The 18,423-nt window shown below is 50.4% G+C and overlaps 1 protein-coding gene across 2 annotated transcripts in view; it reads left to right on the top strand.

The window, feature by feature from the left end:
- Positions 1-18,423, top strand: part of XYLB (xylulokinase) — a 42,995-nt gene that overhangs the window by 7,494 nt on the left and 17,078 nt on the right. For both annotated transcript variants that reach the window (XM_065885082.1, XM_065885081.1), the window contains exons 5-14: positions 866-952; positions 1,590-1,718; positions 2,520-2,585; positions 4,276-4,348; positions 6,362-6,480; positions 9,199-9,280; positions 13,237-13,277; positions 13,862-13,977; positions 14,756-14,871; positions 15,524-15,597. In XM_065885082.1, the coding sequence (XP_065741154.1) occupies positions 866-952; positions 1,590-1,718; positions 2,520-2,585; positions 4,276-4,348; positions 6,362-6,480; positions 9,199-9,280; positions 13,237-13,277; positions 13,862-13,977; positions 14,756-14,871; positions 15,524-15,597 (903 nt within the window). The remainder of the gene's footprint in view (positions 1-865; positions 953-1,589; positions 1,719-2,519; positions 2,586-4,275; positions 4,349-6,361; positions 6,481-9,198; positions 9,281-13,236; positions 13,278-13,861; positions 13,978-14,755; positions 14,872-15,523; positions 15,598-18,423) is intronic.

Genomic DNA, 18,423 nt, shown 5'->3' with positions numbered 1-18,423 from the left:
CATTTTTCTCTGGGCCTCTGCTTTTCCTCCTTTCCTCCAACCTACCTTCTCCATGACTCCCACAAGCCCTTTCATACATTCAGCCCTGGCCATGTCACTCCCCTGCCAATCCAGAGTTCTCATCACCCCAAGACAAACCCCAGCCTCCCGAGCATGGATGTCAAGGCTCAGGCTGTCACCTCCCCGTCCAGTCCCTACTGCCCCCCGCCCCAGCCTCAGGCCCCTTCCGTGCACCTGCCAGCCTCTCTCAGCTGTGGTTACTCTCTGCGTGGAGCACCTCCACCCTCAACTCTGGGATCCTTCCCTAATTATCACATCCACTTCTACCCACCTGCACCCCCAGCTGGCTAGATGCCCCTCCCCTCCTCTGTGTTCCCACAGCCCTGCCACTGCACTTAACAGGGTTTTGTCCGTTTGTGTCCTTTTCCCTGACTCAACTCCAGTATCCTGCAGAGTAGCAACAATACTACCCTAGTCATCTGTCCCATGCCTGGCACGATCTGGGTGATCCACCAATGTTTGTTGAATGAATAATGGGTAAGTGAATGAATGAGTGAATGTCAGGTAGTATTATGAGCAATATATTTAAGTACAGTTTTACAAAGCCACCAGAATCCAGACCGATAGTTCTTTCTTGGACCCTTCCTACAAGTTTTGAGGTGGACAGGGCAGAGTTCCTCCCCATATTATAGAAATGAAAACCAAGTCTCATAAAGGTGATGACCTCTGCGACTTACAAGTGGCGGGGCAGGCTTGGAGTCCAGTTCTTTGGCGTGTGGTCTGGGGTCTTTCTGGGTCTCCAGGAGGCTGACACAGGTGTGTGGCCACGGCCACGTGAACATGGGCTTGGGTTTTCCCTCGGCAGCAACATGGAAGCGTGTACTGGAAGGCTGGGGCCAGCCAGGTTCTGGCAAGCTTGTCACCGGACCTCCTGTTGCACGAGCAGCTGCAGGTAACTGGCCGTGCTGTGGGAATCTGAGAAACTTCCCTAGTGGGGAGAAGGGCCCCGAATCCTGTGGGCCCTGAAGCCTGGGGCTTTTGTGCATCCTCAAGGGTGTGGGAAGTTGGCTTGGGCAGCAGGCCTGTGAGCATGGTCTTCCCTGCCTGCCTGCCACAGACATCCCTGCTGTCTGGACAGAGGCTCAGGTGCTAACAGCCCACATCACACTGGTCCCCTCCAGCCCAGCAGGACTCTGTTGCGAGTTCCCCCCTCAGGAATCTCCCCCTGGGACGTGATGCCTCCCGGTGATGCTGGGAAGGTAGGCTCTGGCGTCTCCTTTTCTCCCAGGCTCCAAGGCCCCCGCCAACCTGCCCTTTGCTGCAGCTCTGGCCCTTCACCGCCCATCTCTGGTATTGCCTGTGGTGCTCAAGTGTCCTCGCCAGAACCTTCCACCTTGAGCTTTCTGGGGAGAGACCCAGCTAGGCCGGGCCGAGGTTTGGACATGAAGGGCTTGCGCATGGGTATTCCAAGGTCACATCCAGGGAAGAGGCGTCCACAGCTGCTGTGATGGGCGTGACTGCCAGTGCCAGGGCGGCCCCCAGAGTCAGTGGGCGGAGCTCATGCCTGTGCCTCTGCCCCTTCTTTCCAGGCCTGTTTCTCCATCAGTGACTGCCCGGTGTGGATGGACTCCAGCACCACAGCCCAGTGCCGCCAGCTGGAGGCCACCGTGGGTGGGGCCCAGGCTCTCAGCTGCCTCACCGGGTCCCGCGCCTATGAGGTGGGCGATGCCCACCACGGGCTGGGGATGGGCTGGGCCAGGAGGAAGGTCTGGTTGCTGGCTCTGGTGCCTTCTCCCTGGGTGTCTGGGAGGACATGGCTGGTGACCTGTCCCTGTGGGGATCACGTGAGGCTGTGTGGGTGCCACCCCTGTGGAGCCATTCTGAGCAAGGCCACGTGTGCCGCTCAGCGGGCACGGGCAGACCTCCTGTTGCGCCTCAGCCCTCCCAGGTCAGAGCTGACGTGTGACCCAGGCTGTGCTGTGTATGCGGGTGACGATGGCACCTCAGTTTCAGCCTCTTTAACCTGGAGATAAAAATAGCACTTACATTTTGGGTAGTTTGGGAGCTGAAAGGAGTCAGTGTTTGTAAGATGCTTAGTGCAGCTCCTGGGAAAGTAAAAAAAATAAAAGTGCCTCTTTCCTGTTGGCTTCATCCATGGTCCTACCCCATCCCATAGGGTGGCTGCTATTGGCCCAGCTGGGGTAATTCGATACTCCCTGGAGCAGAGGTTTGGGGGATAGGACCAACCCCACTTGGGTTGCTTTAAGGGAGAAGAATGTGGGTGGGGATAATACCTGAGTCCCCTGCATGGGTGCCCTTGGTCAGAGCAGACACCCTCCTGTGTGAGGAGCGAGGTTATTTCTAAGGATGCTCAGCAGACATCAGACATTTCCAGATTTGAGGCCTTAAGCTATCATTATGCTAACTAATCTTCAGAGCATGCTACACGAACTTTACTTTATGAAGTTGATCGTTCCCTGTAGGATTTGGGTTTTTAAGAATTTGCACTCTTTTTCCAGCGATTTACAGGAAACCAAATTGCAAAGCTTTACCAGCAGAACCCCGAGGCCTACTCACACACAGAGGTTGGTTGAACGTTCCTCTTTTTTTTTTTTAAGATTTCTTTTTTTTGATGTGGACCATTTTTAAAGTCTTTTTTGAATTTGTTACAATATTGCTTCTGTTTCTGGTTTTTTGGCTGCGAGGCATGTGGGATCTTAGCTCCCCAACCAGGGATCGAACCCACACCCCCTGTATTGGAAGGCGAAGTCTTAACCACTGGACCACCAGGGAAGTCCCTAAACATTCCTCTTTGATTGAAGGTCGCAGTTGAATTCCTTTTATAACTTAGCATAAATGAATCTCATGTGCATGGGCTAAAAACATTGATTAGCAGACATTAAAGATGATATATATTCAATTTGCTTTTATTCTAGCCTCATTGTCAGGCTTTTTCCAAAGAGGAGGGAAAGCATGGAATTGTGGGAAAGAGAATTCCAGGGCTCTCCTGACCAGAAGGGTGGAGGTCAGGGTCAGGGTGGGAGCAGGGGGACTGGTGGCTTCCTGGGACCACCTGAGTAGGAGATCTGGGTGCCCTTAGGCTCTGTCTGCTCAATTTCCGTGGTTAATGCAGGATGGTTACCTGCATTTGATTGGTGTGGGGTCACTGTTTTCTTAGGAAATTTGTAAGGCTGGACCAATGTCTCCAGCTGTGGCCCTTCAACCAGAGCCAGGAGCCCAGGTTCATTCCTTGATCCACAGTTGCTGAAAGCCAGCACCTAGTGCTGCCTGAGAAGCAGCTCAACATCCTGGCTAGTGATTGTCCTCTCTGAGTAATTGGAAAATGATCAGCTTGTGTCAAACCGAATTGCCTTTTAAACGCTGGACGTTAACATGCGGTTTTTAATTTAATGATTCAAGGTTCCAGATTACTGTGCAGCTTTAGCCGTTAATGAAGGTTTTGGGTGGAGGGGTTGATAAAAATTCTCTGAATTCTGTGTGTGGCACAAAGGCGGCCCAACTGGGGACAGGAGGTGACGGCATTCTCTCCCCTGGTCCAAGGGCCCGTGATTCCCACGTGGAAGCAGAGACCCTCAGGGTGACGTTTAGAATCCATTATCAATTCCTCCCGTTCATGTTTGGCGCCTCTGGCTTCTGAGGGGCCGGCTTTCCCTTCTCATTCTGAACCCCTGAGACTGTGTTTGTTGTTTCTGAATCCTGTGGCCACGCATCCCACTTCCTCTGTGACTAGATATAAAGACCACAGACATGGAGGAGGGAAATCAGGGCACCACACTCCCTGGCATATGGATTCTGGGTGAAAACCTGCTTCCCTAAGCGTGGCTTTTTTATAAGGTTTTGTAGTTGGTTGGTTTGTTGTTGGTTTTTATTTTTGGCAGTGCCTCGCAGCTTGCGGGATCTTAGTTCCCTGACCAGGGATCGAGCCCAGACCCCAGGCAGTGAAAACCCAGAATCCTTCCCACCAGGGAAGTCCCTTTTTTTTTTTTTTTCCATTTTGAACTTGACGGTTTTATGGCTTGTCAGAAACTGCAGAGCAAGGGGCTTTCCTAAGGAGTCACTTCTTGGTGTTCCAGCCACTCAAAATGCCCTGAAGGACTGAGGGATACTCAGTCCCTCACATTGCTGGGGCATCGTGCCCAAAAGTTCTACCTCCCTCCCCAGTTTAAAACTCTTGTCCTGTTGTGTGTGTGTCAGAAGTAGTCAGTTGTTTATGGAAGTGAGTCATAAATCTCACTGTGTTTCTCTCTTCTGCAGAGAATTTCCTTGGTCAGTAGTTTTGCTGCTTCTCTGTTCCTTGGGTCTCACTCTCCCATTGACTACAGTGATGGTAAGTCTTCGGAGTCCATGGTGTGGGTCTGTTTAGCGGGTGTGCGGGCAGTGTGAGCCCCATGCACCCGGGTGGGTGCCAGTCTTCCAGCCCTACCGTCGGTTGCCAAGAAGGGAGTGTATTATCTTTTGCAGTGTAACAAATGGCCCCAGCGCTTAGCAGCCGAGAGTCATAAATGTTTATTATCTCACAGAGTTTCTGAAGGTCAGTAATCAGGGAGTGGCTTCTCTGGATGGTTCTGGCCTAGGGTCTCTTAGGAGGTGGCACTCAAGCTGGCCGCCAGCACTGCAGTCACTTAAAGGCTTGACTGGGGCTGGAGGATCCACTTCCAGGCCACGCACGTGACCGTGGGCCAGAGGCCTCAGTTCCTTGCCATGTGAGCCCCTCCCCCATATGAGAGCTGGATTCACCCCAAGCAAGGGGTAAGAGGAGACAGCGGCCAAGCAGAAGCTGCAGAGTCTTTCACATGATCTTGGGAGTGATGTACATCCCTGTCCCTGGTCACACAGGCCTACGGGAGCAGGGAGAGGGGACCTCAAACGGTGTGAACACTAGGGGATGAGTGGGGATCATCTTGGAGCCTGGCTCCCACAAGGAGTTACTTATTGAAGTTTTTGTCCACATTTGGGGAACTCATGAGAGTGGTAAGCTTCTGGAATCAAAACCCTAACAAAAATAAATGCAGATACTATGTATAAAACAGATAACTAATGAGAACCTTCTGTATAGCACAGGGAACTCTACTCAGTGCTCTGTGGTGACCTAAACGATCAGGAAATCCAAAAAAGAGGGGATATGTGTATATGTATGGCTGATTCACTGTGCTGAACGGTAGAAACTAACACAACATTGTAAAGCAACTATACTCTGATAAATAAACAAACAAACAAATAAATAAATGCAGACGATGCCAGTGAAGAAGGAGAGCTGGGAGGAGGTTGCTGCAGGAGCTCTTGGGTGAGACTAGCATGGAGAGAGGAGAATGCAGAGCAAGAGCCCAGGCCTGGGAGGGTGGCCTTGGAAGAGCCTCGAGTCGCTCCGAGTCTCTGGGAGCTCAGCTGAAGTGTGTGAGTGCTGTCGTGTACCAGACGTTACTCTAGTTTTCAGGGCACGGAGGGTGACTAAGGAGTGGTCCCGAAGCTTCACTCACAATCTGGAGAAGAAAAGCTTCGTCCCACACAGGAACCCAGCTTCTTGGAGCTCAGACCAGCAGAGCCCTACCCGTGGAATAGCCTGTATCCACCTGTGTCCTCCACACTCACCCCAGCCAGCCACTAAGTGCTGCTGGGGAAGGTTACGTTGTTGCTCTAGACATGCCTGAGCTTCATCCTCAGCTGGGTCTCCACCCACTCCCCTCACTGTCCAGAAGTCACCTCTTCATTTACCAGCAGTCTGACCATCTCACATGGGCATGGGGCTCTAGCAGCACCCGACCCACCTGCCTGCCTCCACCTGGGCCCATAGAGGAGGAGGGCTGTCCACCTGAGCTCTGGGTTCTCCCCCCTCCCCATCCTCAGGGGAACCTTGGGAGAAGTAGATCGTTTTAGGGAAGACTTAGCTGATCTTAGTGACGAGCATGAGGAAGTTTAGAGGCGTCTGAGAGCTTTCCTCGAAAAGTTAGATGTGATTGGGAAATCCCTGAGAGCTGACCCACATAAGTGCCAGGGCTGCCTCTAGCCTTGAACCCCAGGGGACACGCAGAGCCATCCTAGGTGACATTGGTGGGAGCTCCCCTCCCCCAGCCAGGTCTTAGAGCAATGGATTTCCAGGCTAACTGTGGGATTTAAGCCCGTGAGGAATGTTTGGGGGGGGTGGAGGCCTGTGTTTCTAAGGGCCCTGCTGACCTATGGCTCTCTGGTTCCAGAGTTACTCAGTCACATTGTCTACGTTCCATCGGGAAAGAGCTCCAGGTATACGTCTGCTGCAAGAATGATCCACTCTCGGCCAGATTTGTGCATTTTTACAAAAGGTCCCTTTTTGAGATTTCTCTTTCTTGTTTCCTTCCTTCCTTAGGTTCTGGAATGAACTTGTTGCGGATCCAGGACAAAGTCTGGTCGCAGGCTTGCCTTGGTGCCTGTGCACCTCATCTAGAGGAGAAGCTCGGCCTGCCGGTGCCGTCATGCTCGGTTGTGGTAGGTTCCCTGCCCAGTGACGCAGCTCACTGGAGAGCTGGCAGCTACTGGGGAAGCTGTGTAGTATACACACACACACACACACACACACACACACACCCATCCATTTACACACGGGCACACACACAGGTGACTTTGTCTAGTACAAGATAAGTATTTGATGTTATTCAGAGCGAAATGTCTGTATCAGTGTCTTATACTCAGGTGCAATAACTACATCAAAGTAAAAAGCTTCTACGCAGCAAAGGAAACGGTCAACAAAGTGAAAAGGCAACCTATCAAATGAGAGAAAATACTTGCAAACTATATATCTGATAAAGGGTTAATATCCAATACATATATAAAGAACTCATACAACTTAACAGCAAAAAAGCCAAACAATTCAATTAAAAAGCTTTAACCAGGGACTTCCTTGGCGGTGCAGTGGTTAAGAATCCAACTGCCAATGCAGGGAACATGGGTCTGAGCCCTGGTCCCAGAGATCCCACATGCCGCAGAGCAACTAAGCCCGTGCACCACAACTACTGAGCCTGTGCTCTAGAGCCCGTGAGCCACAACTACTGAGCCTGCGTGCCACAACTACTGAAGCCCGCACTCCTAGAGCCTGTGCTCTGCAGCAAGAGAAGCCACCACAACGAGAAGCCCACGCACTGCAACAAAGTGTAGCCCCCGCTCGCCGCAATTAGAGAAAGCCCATGTGCAGCAACAAAGACCCAATGCAGCCCAAAATAAATAAATAAATTTATTAAAAACAGAAAACCTTTAACCATCAGTGTGGCACCCACGTTCGGAATAGACACTGGCTGTCCACGCCCTGGTTTCCCCTAGTTGGCCGGCTAAGTTCTTGGTTGGGCCCTGCACTTGGCCCTTTGGCGGGGAGCGTGTCCCCCACAGCCAGAGCAAGCAGAACCCCTGGGTGGTGCAGGGCGTTGGCTGCGAAGGAAGGACAAGGGCCCCTGAGTCCCAGGGAGAGTCACAGAGCTGGGAGGGATGGGCCACCAGGAGAACCAGGCTATCACGAGTGCCTCACTCCTCACGTGTGGAGTCCCAACCACAGAAGCACTTTCTGAGATGAGCAGTGACCTGCTGAAAACAGCCTTTGCCACCATGAGCAGAATCTCAAAGCCAAATCGTCATCATCCAGAGGGTGCCGTGAGGCCAGCGCACAGAGCTTAAATTAAGGGTGTGCTGCCCTGTAGAAGCAGACAGTTCAGGACCCAGGCAGGCTGATGCACAGCAGAAAGAAAAAGGAAGGGCTGACAGAAAACAGCCAAGCCTCTGGGACTGGTAGTCCACACACAGCTTTTAGTTTCAAGTGAGATGGAAAGCGGTGTTTTGTCCACGGCAACCGACTTTGTTTGCCTTATGCCACGAACACATGCCTCCAAGAGGTAGCCTGTGCAGACACCAGCAGCTTGAGGAATGGAAAAAAACTGATGGTGAAAAGTGTATTTTCATTTGTAACATAGGTACCCACGTGATGGGGGGAAACAACCAAAATCCATGTTTTCTGTCATCCCTTTTTCTGAAGGTGGTGCCCATATGGCTTTCTCTCCTTTTCTGCAGGAAAATATTTGGAGATATAGTGTAGCAGACGCTTCCCACCTTGCATCCTCCCAGCCCACTTTTTTGCCAGCTGTTGTGGCTTCACGCAGGTGTCGCCTAGCAGAACCTTGCCTGAGCTGCATCTCATTTGCCTCACTTCTGCCCAGAGCCTTCTGGGACTCCACAGTTGTGCTCTGCCAGCCTGGAGGTTCAGGGAGTTAGCACCCCACGTGTGCCCTTCACTGGTAGGGAGCTACGGAGAGCTGCTCCCTGTTCTACCCCCAGGTGGACAGTCCCCCCCATGCATTTCATGCAGCTCCTCAGACGCAGCTCACAGCCATGACCAGCTCCACAGAGGACCCTGGGGTGGGCTTTCCCCCGTTCCCTGTTTCATTCTTCCCTGTCCCCTTCTCATTTCCTGGGGTTACTTCCCCAAATAAGCCACCTGCACAAGCCCTGACTCAGGCTCTGTTTTCTGAGGCAACAGAGGCCAAGACAGTTATCTCCCAGGAGATGGCTTTATTCTGATGTAAATCCGAAAGTTGGCTGGATGGAGTAAAATGTTCTTCCCAGACACCGGGAAATCCCATCATTTCTTTTACACTTTTGGAACCAAGACAGGGAAAGGGGGGAAAATGCTTTCTTTTCTTAACCGTGCCCTCTGAAGACTGTAGGTCTGTCCAGAAGTTATCCCTGCCCTCTGATCCCACAGGCGGTCTTGGAGGGGCCCTGAGAGCTGTGGTTCCTGGTGGAAGCCTTTCCTTGCTTTATTTTCTTTAGAACGTTGACCTCTGCACAAACGTGTCCAATGACTCTTAATCTGACTGATAGAGCGTGTGTGCAAGGCATTATCTACTTCTATGAGTTTGCTTAATGATTTCCTCCTGTTATTTCTTTATTTTTAATGCTACATCCACAATGGGAACTGGTCTGTTCTAGTTGCCTTGAATCTCAAAATTAAGTGGGCTTCAGGGCAGTGGGATGACCTCACGTGCGTGGTTGCGGCCCTGTGCTGGGCTCCTCTGGTGTTCTGTGAACAGGAGGGACGTCCCAGGTGTGATGCCACTGTAGGCCCCACCCAGGCCTGTGGCCTTCCTGTGGCCCGAGGTGTGGACAGTCGTGCTGAGCAGGTGGGGTTTGCCTCAGCAGAGCATGCTTGCCTTCTCTCCTCAGGGGGCCATTTCTTCCTACTTCGTCCAGCGCTATGGGTTCCCTCCAGGATGCAAAGTGGTGGCCTTCACTGGGGACAACCCAGGTGAGTACCTCAGGGGATTTCACCCTCCCAGTAGCCCGCCTTGGTCCTTGTGGGACACTGGAGAATGCCAGCCGGCTTCTTGGGGCTTCTTGGGGAAGCCTGGCCGGGGCGGGCCCTCCCTCCCTTGGTGCCTGCCCGCCTGCTGGTCTGAACTCTCATGCCTGTACCTGCCCCACCTTGGCTCTGACTCTGCCCACAAGAGCCACTGAGTGCTGCACCTCCAGGTGAAAGAAACCTGATCAGCGATTGAGGAAGACAGTGCCCACCCTCCCTCACCTGCCTTTTCTTTTCTTGTCTTTTTTTTTTAGCAACAGCCATTAATTTTTATTAAATTTCTAATTTAAAACAAATAATTTACAACATTATCAGTTTGGGAAAAGACAAACAGGAAAAATGAAGAAAAGACAAATTCAAGGACAGAATAAATACAGCCTATTTACATGCCTGCCTGTACCTGGTGGCTGCTGCTAGAGTGCCAGACCCTCAGCCTCAGAATTAGCAGCAGTTCAAAACCTCCTCCAGTTTCAACACGTCCAAGGGTGGGATTTTGCTCACCTGCCTTTTCTGTTCCAAGCTAAACATCTCAGTTCCCCCAACCCTTCCTCTGGGATCCAGCTTTGAGTCTCTGTCCCATCATTTGACCTATAGGTACGACTTCATCCAAGCCCCTTGTCTCCTCTTCCCCCTTTTCTTCTCCTCTGGGGGTTCCTGAGCCCCCCCTCCCGGAGGGGCTGACAGGTCTCTAAAGAAAGGCCAAGTGGTCACAATGAGTACCACCAGACTGCTGCCCCTCACCCCACCTCTGCAGCCCTTTTCCTAATGGGCCACCAAATCAGGGTTGCTGGATAGAGTAAATACAAATACAGGACACCCAGTTAAACTTGAATTCAGAGGAAGGACAAATGATTAGGTAGGATGAGTATGTCCCAGGCAATGTTTGAATTTCAGATAACAAATCATTTTTCAGTATAAGTGTGTCCCAAATATTGTTTCTCTGAACTTGAACTGTGACTGAGCGTCTTATATTTTATCTGGCAACTCTACCCCAAGTTGCCATCCTAAGCAGCCATTCCTTCTCTAAGGACGTGAGTCTCAGGTACATATGGAAGGGTTTGGTGGAGGCCGGGGTCTGACTTCAGCCCTTTCTCTGGTTTCCACACCCGTGAACCTCCCTGTACTTACCTCCTACTGGTTGTACAGATTGAGGATGTGGACAGCGAAAATAAAAAGAGAGAGGCACACGCGTCTAGGAGTGGAGCTGTGTGCCTGGAAATGGAGCTGAAGGTCTTGTTAAAATTCATTCATCATCATGATGATTTTATGTGCCGTATTTTCTGCAGTATCTATGTGTATTTTTGTGCCCGGGAAAAAACATTTAAGTCACCGTTACTACTGTTTCTGCCACCACTATGAGTAACACTCGTGGTGCTCCTAGGTCTGCTTTAGGCCTGTCTGCTTTGGAGCTGAGGGCACAGTGAGGATGTCCCCGCCACCCCTGTGGTTGCATCAGGGTCCTGGCTGTGCCCGCTCCCTTCTGGGGTGACCTCCACTCTGGCATCTGCAGGGAACCCCCAGGAGCCAGACGAGGGCCTCCCCGTCCCTGCACAGATTCTGTAGAACTTCACACGGAGCCCTGTCGTCAAGGCACAAACCCAAACTCAGAGCAGGTTTTGGAGAAGGGACCCTCATGTTCCTGGTCTCAGGTGAGGTGAGATAGAGGCTGGTAGACAGTGGCCAAATTCCTGCAGGAGCAAGGCTTGAAGCCTGTCGCTCTGTCCCCTGGGCGCCTGATTTGAGAGGAAGCTCCGGCCTGTGGTGGGCATGTTCTGGTGCCCTGGCTCCTGGAGGATGCCAGGCCCCAGTTCCTCTCTGCCCTAAAAGCCGAGTCACCCTCAGAAAGTAACAGATGGTGCACAAGCACCGATTCAGGACAATTCTATGCTTTGTGGGCCACGTTTGTTTGCCTTTCAAAATGAAAGTAACTTCGTCAAGTCTTGTTAGAAACAAATGCATTGTTTTTTTATATTGGAGCATTGTTGCTATACAATGTTGTGTGTCCAGCGAAGTGATTTAGTTATACATATATCTATTCTTTTCCAGATGGTTTTCTCATATAGGTTATTACAGAGTACTGAGTAGAGTTCTCTGTGCTAGACAGTGGGTCCTTGTTGATTGTTTTATATATATTAGTGTGTATATGTTAATCCCAACCTCCCAGTATTTCCCTCCCCCCTGCCCCCACCTTTCCCCTTTGGTAACCGTAAGTTTGTTTCCTAAGTTTCTGAGTCTGGTTAGAAAAATGTATATTCTTACACCTACTCTATCAACTGGAAGAATGTCAGGGAGAATAATGGGCCTGCTTTTGAACCACGGAAGCATGAGCTTCTGGGCATGTTGCAGAGGGAACAACAAAGAAGCAGCTTCCTAAACCGTCCTCTTAGACTGCGGTTTCAGGCTGAATGTTGGAGATACCAGGCAGGTAGCCCTCAGCCGTTCCCTCCCTAAACCTGACCTTCACTTTGCTGCTGCCTTAAGTAATGCATTAGTCCTATGCTGCTTTTTCTTATACACAAGGGATACCTCTTCATTGCAGAAAAAAATTTTAAGTACCGACAAACCAAAGGAAGGATGTAAAAAAACTCATCCGTAATCTCTTAACCCAGAGATAACCACAGTTAAAAAAAATTTTTTTTTTTGCGGTACGCGGGCCTCTCACCGCCGTGGCCTCCCCCGTTGTGGAGCACAGGCTCAGGACGCGCAGGCTCAGCGGCCATGGCTCACGGGCCCAGCCGCTCCGCGGCATGTGGGATCCTCCCGGACCGGGGCACAAACCCGCGTCCCCTGCATCGGCAGGCGGACTCTCAACCACTGCGCCACCAGGGAAGCCCCACAGTTAAAATTCTGAGGGCTGTCCTTCCAACCTTCTTTTCCTTTGCCCATAAATAAACAGTTTATTTTAACCAACCAAGGCAATATTTTTGTGCAACGTCATTAGTGGTTGTTTAGGTTTCCACTGTCCTGGCATTTACTTTGCCAATGTCCCTTAGATGGAGCTGGGAGATGGAGGTAGGCGTGGCTTCTACCGTTTAGGCCATGCAAACATTATCTTGTCCCTTGTCCCTATAGCAGCGGTCCCCAACCCTTTTGGCACCGGGGACCAGTTTCATGGAAGACAGTTTTTGCATGGACGGGGTGGCGGGGGGATGGGTCAGGCGGTAACGCGAGCGATGGGGAGTGGCAGATGAAGCTCCACTCGCTCACCTGCCCGCCCCTCACCTCCTGCTGTGCGGACCGGTAGGGCGTTGGGGACCCCTGCGGCATATAGGAGAAGCTCTCAGAGGTGGGATTCCTGAATCCAGGGCTCTGGCACTCTGCTGATCATAACTCAGCAGCAGTGTTTGAGTACACCTGTTCCTGCCCACATTTATCCTTCATTCTTTCATTCGCTCAACGTTTAGGCCTGCTGCTACATGGCAGGCCTTCTTTCAGTTCCAGGGTGTATCAGTGAGGAAGGCAGATAAACATCACGGTCATGGGCCTCACATAAAGGGGACGGTCAACATTACCTTGCCCCTTTCCATACCACTGAGGTGGGGGAAAGCCTCTCACTCCGGCCTCGCCTTTGTCTTTCTCCGCCGTGTGTATCCTGGTGTCTTGACTTGGCCCCCTTGGCCCTCTGCACTCCTGGGAGTGCCTAACAGTGGGTGGGGAGTTTGGACCCCTTTAGATGAGGTTTCTGAGTCCAAATCAGAGCCCCTGACCACAGAGACTCCACCCTGTAGCCCTTGGGGCATCCTGAGCCCTTGCCTCACCCTGTTCCTGCGTCTCCCTTAGCTTGTGGACTGGGGTGGGAGACGGGGGCTGCACTCCCATCTGGCGGGCTGGGGGGGTGACTGGTTTGCTTTGTGGCTCTCATGTGACCTCCTGCTAACCACAGGCTCCCCTCCCGTTCTCAGCGTCGCTGGCAGGCATGAGGCTGGAGGAAGGTGACATTGCGGTAAGGTGACCGCTCACTCCCTCAGGCAGGGTCAGCTTTCTGCCCCAGGGGACGAGGGTGCTGGGTCTCAGCAGCATCTTTGCTGCCTATCAGAGGGGCTTCCAGGGTCAAAAGGCAGCTGAGAGAGGGGATAGGGAGACCCAGGCCCCAGGACCTGCCCACAGGTCCTCTCTTAGAAGGTCAGTTGCCTTTGCTGAGCAGACAGGCCCCCCGCCTGCCTTGACAGTGGCCGGTCGTGGTGGGCACAGTGGCAGAAGGGTCAGACCTCGGGCTAGAGGACTGTGAGCTCCCTAGGCGATGACGACATAACCCAGACCCTTCTGCTTCTAGTGGGAAACCCGTTGTCACCCGAACCACGAGTTAGAGGTAGTTGTAGTAAGTTCTAGAGAATCGGCCCGCAGGATCCATGGGAGCCTGAATCTGGGGAGCTGACTTTGGACTTTGGTGTGGGAGGGTCAGCAGAGGTTCCTCTGAGGAGGTGGCGTTTAATCCGAGGTCAGCAGCCTGAGGAGTGAAGCGATGGGGGTCAGGGCGCGTGGAGCTGGCGAGACGGTGCCGCTTCACCTCTGCCCGTCTCTCTGCAGGTCAGCCTGGGCACCAGCGACACCCTATTTCTCTGGCTCCAGGAGCCCACGCCCACCCTGGAAGGCCACATCTTCTGCAACCCGGTTGACCCCCAGCACTACATGGCGCTCCTGTGGTAGGTCGGGTGGGGCGGAGGAGGTGCGGGCAGGTCTGGCACCACGTGGAGCCCCCCAGGTCGTTCCACTGCGCAGGCTCTGGGGGCAGCTGAGACCCCAGGGACTCACTGGGTCTTGCTGAGAGCAGAGCTGGGTGGGGAAGTCTCTCCCAAACCCAGATACAGATCCCACCCCCAACACCTGTATCCTGTGTGGCCTGAGGCAGACGCCGTAGCATATCTGAGCCACACTTTGCTCATAAAATGCGGAGAATAAGAGGTTTATTTCATAGTGTTGTTACGCTATGTCTGGCACATGGTGGACCTTCAACCGATGGTAGCAAGGACATCCTGCTTCCTGACGGTTCTCATGGAAGGGGTCTGTTCTGCACCCTCCAAACAGGCACTTGGGGACCTGCTGGAAGCTACTAAGGGAGAGTTTTTGGCCTTGAAATTCCAAGAACCACTGGAGAATATGGAGGTCTAGTAAATCTGGCTAGCCCTGCCCCTTGTCCAGGTGGTACAACGTGCTGAAACCACAGCTGTGTCTCTCCCTGGGGCTCCTTTGTGGCAACCTCCCCTATAAACAGAGCCCACGACAAGTGCATTTCCTGGTGACTCCCAGGAACATGCGCTGGGTCTGATACCTGAGGAGGAACCTCAGATCCCTGCTGTGCACTGGCTGGGGTTGTGGTCCAGCCTGACCTGCAGCCCCTCTACCTGGGACTCTTCACCAAAGCCCGTGGGTCCAGTCAGCAAGCACCAGGTCCCTCCCTCAGGGTTGTGTGCACTTCTGCAGCTTTAAAAATGGCTCCCTCATGAGAGAGAAGATCCGCGATGAGTTGGCTTCCAGTTCCTGGAGCGAGTTCTCTAAGGCGCTGCAGTCCACAGAGATGGGGAACTGCGGAAACCTGGGTAGGCTGTTTGGGGATGCCGGGGTCTGTGAAGGGGCAGCAGCTGCTGCGGGGAGGGGCAGGGCCAGGGAGAAGCCAAGGGGAGCCCTGACTGTCTGCACTTCTGCTCCATGGGCCTTAAAACTAGTGTGAGACCCCATGATCTGAGTGAGATGGGGAGTGGCAGATCAGGCCAGAGCTGCATCTTCTGTGCTCCTCGAAGCCCCTGGTGCCAGCATCAGAGATGGCAGCCACAGTGCCCACTCTGCCCTGGTGCATGCCCACATGCAGCTTTCTGCCCCAGACACGAGGTCTTGTTGGGAAAAGTGCCCAGCATTGGGGCAGGCCTTTTGAACAGGGAGGGGATGTGCCTCCCTTGGTCAAACCCATGCTGGTATTTTAGGGTTAGTTGGACAGCTAGCTGTCTCCTGGCCTGGGCGGCCACATGAGAGCTGGAAGAGCTGTCTCCACGAAAAGCTAGCCTAGGCCTTTCCATTTGCCCTCCGTCCTGCTGGAGAGAAGGACCTGAGAATATTCACAGGTCTCCAGGGGATAGGGGGTCCCGGGGAACAGGGATATAGGGTCATTTCACCCTGCTTTTTTCTAAGGCTATTGAGAAGCTGATCTTTTGTTTTTGACCACTGACAACTAATCTCTTCCTGGTCTTGTTTCAGGTTTTTATTTTGATGTAATGGAGATCACCCCTGAAATTATTGGGCGTCATAGGTTTAGTGCCGAAAACCATGAGGTACGTGTGTTATTAGTATTGGAGCTACAGTGGCTCCATTTTTGACTATTTAACAAATGCCTATCAAATTATGCTAATTTTAGGGACCTCATTCATTTACTCAGCCATTGATAAAGCAAGTATTTAAAAATTTTTTCTTTAAATTGAAATATTGTGAATTTACAATATCGTGTTAGCTTCAGGTGTACAGCAAAATGATTCAGTTTTTTTTCAGATTATATTCCATCATAAATTATTACAAGATATTGAATATAATTCCCTGTAAATTAAACTGTAAATCCTTGTTGCTTATCTATTTTATGTATAGTAAGTAGTTTGTATCTAATCCCATACTCCTAATTTGCCACCACCCTCCCCCACCAGTAACCATTAGTTTGTTTTCTATGTCTGCAAGTCTGTTTCTGTTTTGTATATAGATTCATTTGTATTTTTAGATTCCTCATATAAATGATATCATATGATATTTATCTTTCTCTGACTTACTTCACTAAGTATACCACTCTCTAGGTCCATCCATGTTGCTGCAAATGGCAACATTTCATTCTTTTTTATGGCTAATACTCCGTTGTATAGGGACCTACCTGGGTCCAGTGGTTAAGACTCTCGGTTTCCAACGCAGTTGTGCATGGGTTCGATCCTTGGTTGGGGAATAAGATCCCATATGCCGTGTGGCGTGGCCAAAAGATATTTTTAAAAATATATATTCTGTTGTATATATACAATATCTTCTTAAGCCAGTCATCTGCTGATGGGCACTTGGGTTGTTTCCATGTCTTGGCTATTGTAAATAATGCTGCTGTGAACGTTGGGGCTTCACGTATTTTTTCCAATTAGAGTTTTCCCTGATATATGCCCAGGAGTGGGATTGCTGGATCACATGGTAGCTCTAAGGACCCTCCATACTGTTCTTCATAGTGGCTGCACCAATTTACATTCCCAGCAACAGTAGGAGGATTCCCTTTTCTCCACACCCTCTCTAGCATTTATTATTTGTTGACTTTTTGATGATGGCCATTCTGACTCCTGTGATAATTAGTGATGTTGAGCATCTTTTCATGTGTCTGTTGGCCATTTGTATGTACTCTTTGGGAAAATGCCTATTTAGGTCTTCTACACATTTTTTGATTGGGTGTTTTTTCAATATTGAGTTGTATGAGCTGTTTGTATATCTTGGATATTAACCTCTTGTCAGTCTCATCATCTGTAAATATTTTCTCCCAGTCCACAGGTTGTCTTTTCATTTTGTTGATGGTTTTCTGTGCTGTGCAAAAGCTTTTAAGTTTGATTAGATCCCCTTTGTTTATTTTTGCTTTTATTTCTTTTGCTTTGGGAGACCGAGCTGAGAAAACATTGGTATGATTTATGTCAGAGAATATTTTGCCTATGTTCTCTTCTGGGAGTTTTATGGTGTCATGTCTTATATTTAGGTCTGTAAGCCATTTGGAGTTTATTTTTGTGTATGGTGTGAGGCAGTATTCTAACTTCATTGATTTACATATGGCTGTCTAGCTTTCCCAGCACCACTTGTTGAAGAGACTATCTTTTCTCCATTGTATATTCTTGCCTCATTTGTCATGGATTAATTTACTGTAGGTGAGTGGGTTTATGTCTGGGCTCGCTATTCTGTTCCATTGATCTATATGTCTGTTTTTGTGCCAATACCATGCTCTTTTACTGTAGCTTTGTAGTATAGTCTGAAGTCCAGAAGCGTTATGCTTCCACCCTTGTTCTTTTTCCTCAAAATTGCTTTGGCAATTTTGGGTGTTTTGTGGTTCCATATAAATTTTAAGACTGTTCTAGTTTTGTGAAAAGATGTCATGGGTATTTTGATAGGGATTGCATTAAATCTGTAGATTGCTTTGGGTAGTATGGCCATTTCAACAATATTTATTCTTCCAATCCAAAAGCATGGGATATCTTTCCATTTCTTTGAATCATCTTCGGTTTCCTTTAGTAATGTTTTGTAGTTCTCAGCATATAGGTCTTTAAGCTCCTTGGTTAAATTTATTCCTAGGTTCTATTTTCTATGCCATTTTAAATGGGATTGTTTGTTTACTTTCTCTTTCTGATATTTCATTATTAGTGTAGCAGATTTCTATGTATTAATCTTGTATCCTGGGACTTTCCTGGTGGTCCAGTGGCTAAGACTCCTCGCTCCCAATGCAGGGGGCCCAGGTTTGATCCCTGGTCAGGGAACTAGATTCCACATGCCGCAACTAAAGATCCTGCACGCAGCAATGAAGATCCTGTGTGCTGCCAAAAAAAAAACCCCAAAAAACAAACAAACTTGTATCCTGCTACCATGCTGAATTCATTTATTAGTTCTAATAGTTTTTTTGTTTTGTTTTTTTTGCTTTCTTTTTGCGGTACACGGGCCTCTCACTGTTGTGGCCTCTCCCGTCGCGGAGCACAGGCTCCGGACGCGCAGGCTCGGCGGCCACAGCTCACGGGCCCAGCTGCTCCGCGGCATGTGGGATCTTCCCAGACCGGGGCACGAACCAGTGTCGCCTGCATCGGCAGGCAGACTCTCAACCACTGTGCCACCAGGGAAGCCCATAGTTCTAATAGTTTTTGTGTGGAGACTTTAGGGTTCTCTATATAAATTATCATGTCATCTGCAAATAGTGACAGTTTTACCTCTTCCCTCCAGTTTTGTTTCTTTTTCTTGTCTGATTGCTGTGGCTAGGACTTCCAATACTATGTTGAATAGAAGTAGTGAGAGTGGGCATCCTTATATTGTTCCTGAATTTAGTGGGAAGGCTTTCACCTTTTCACTGTTGAGTATTATGTTGACTGTGGGTTTGTCATAATAAAACAATACTTTTG

This window comes from Phocoena phocoena, chromosome 10 (assembly GCF_963924675.1).
Source record: "Phocoena phocoena chromosome 10, mPhoPho1.1, whole genome shotgun sequence".
Lineage (NCBI taxonomy): Eukaryota > Metazoa > Chordata > Mammalia > Artiodactyla > Phocoenidae > Phocoena > Phocoena phocoena.
Note: the sequence above shows the minus strand (reverse complement) of the source record. Positions and strands in the feature narration are given on the sequence as shown.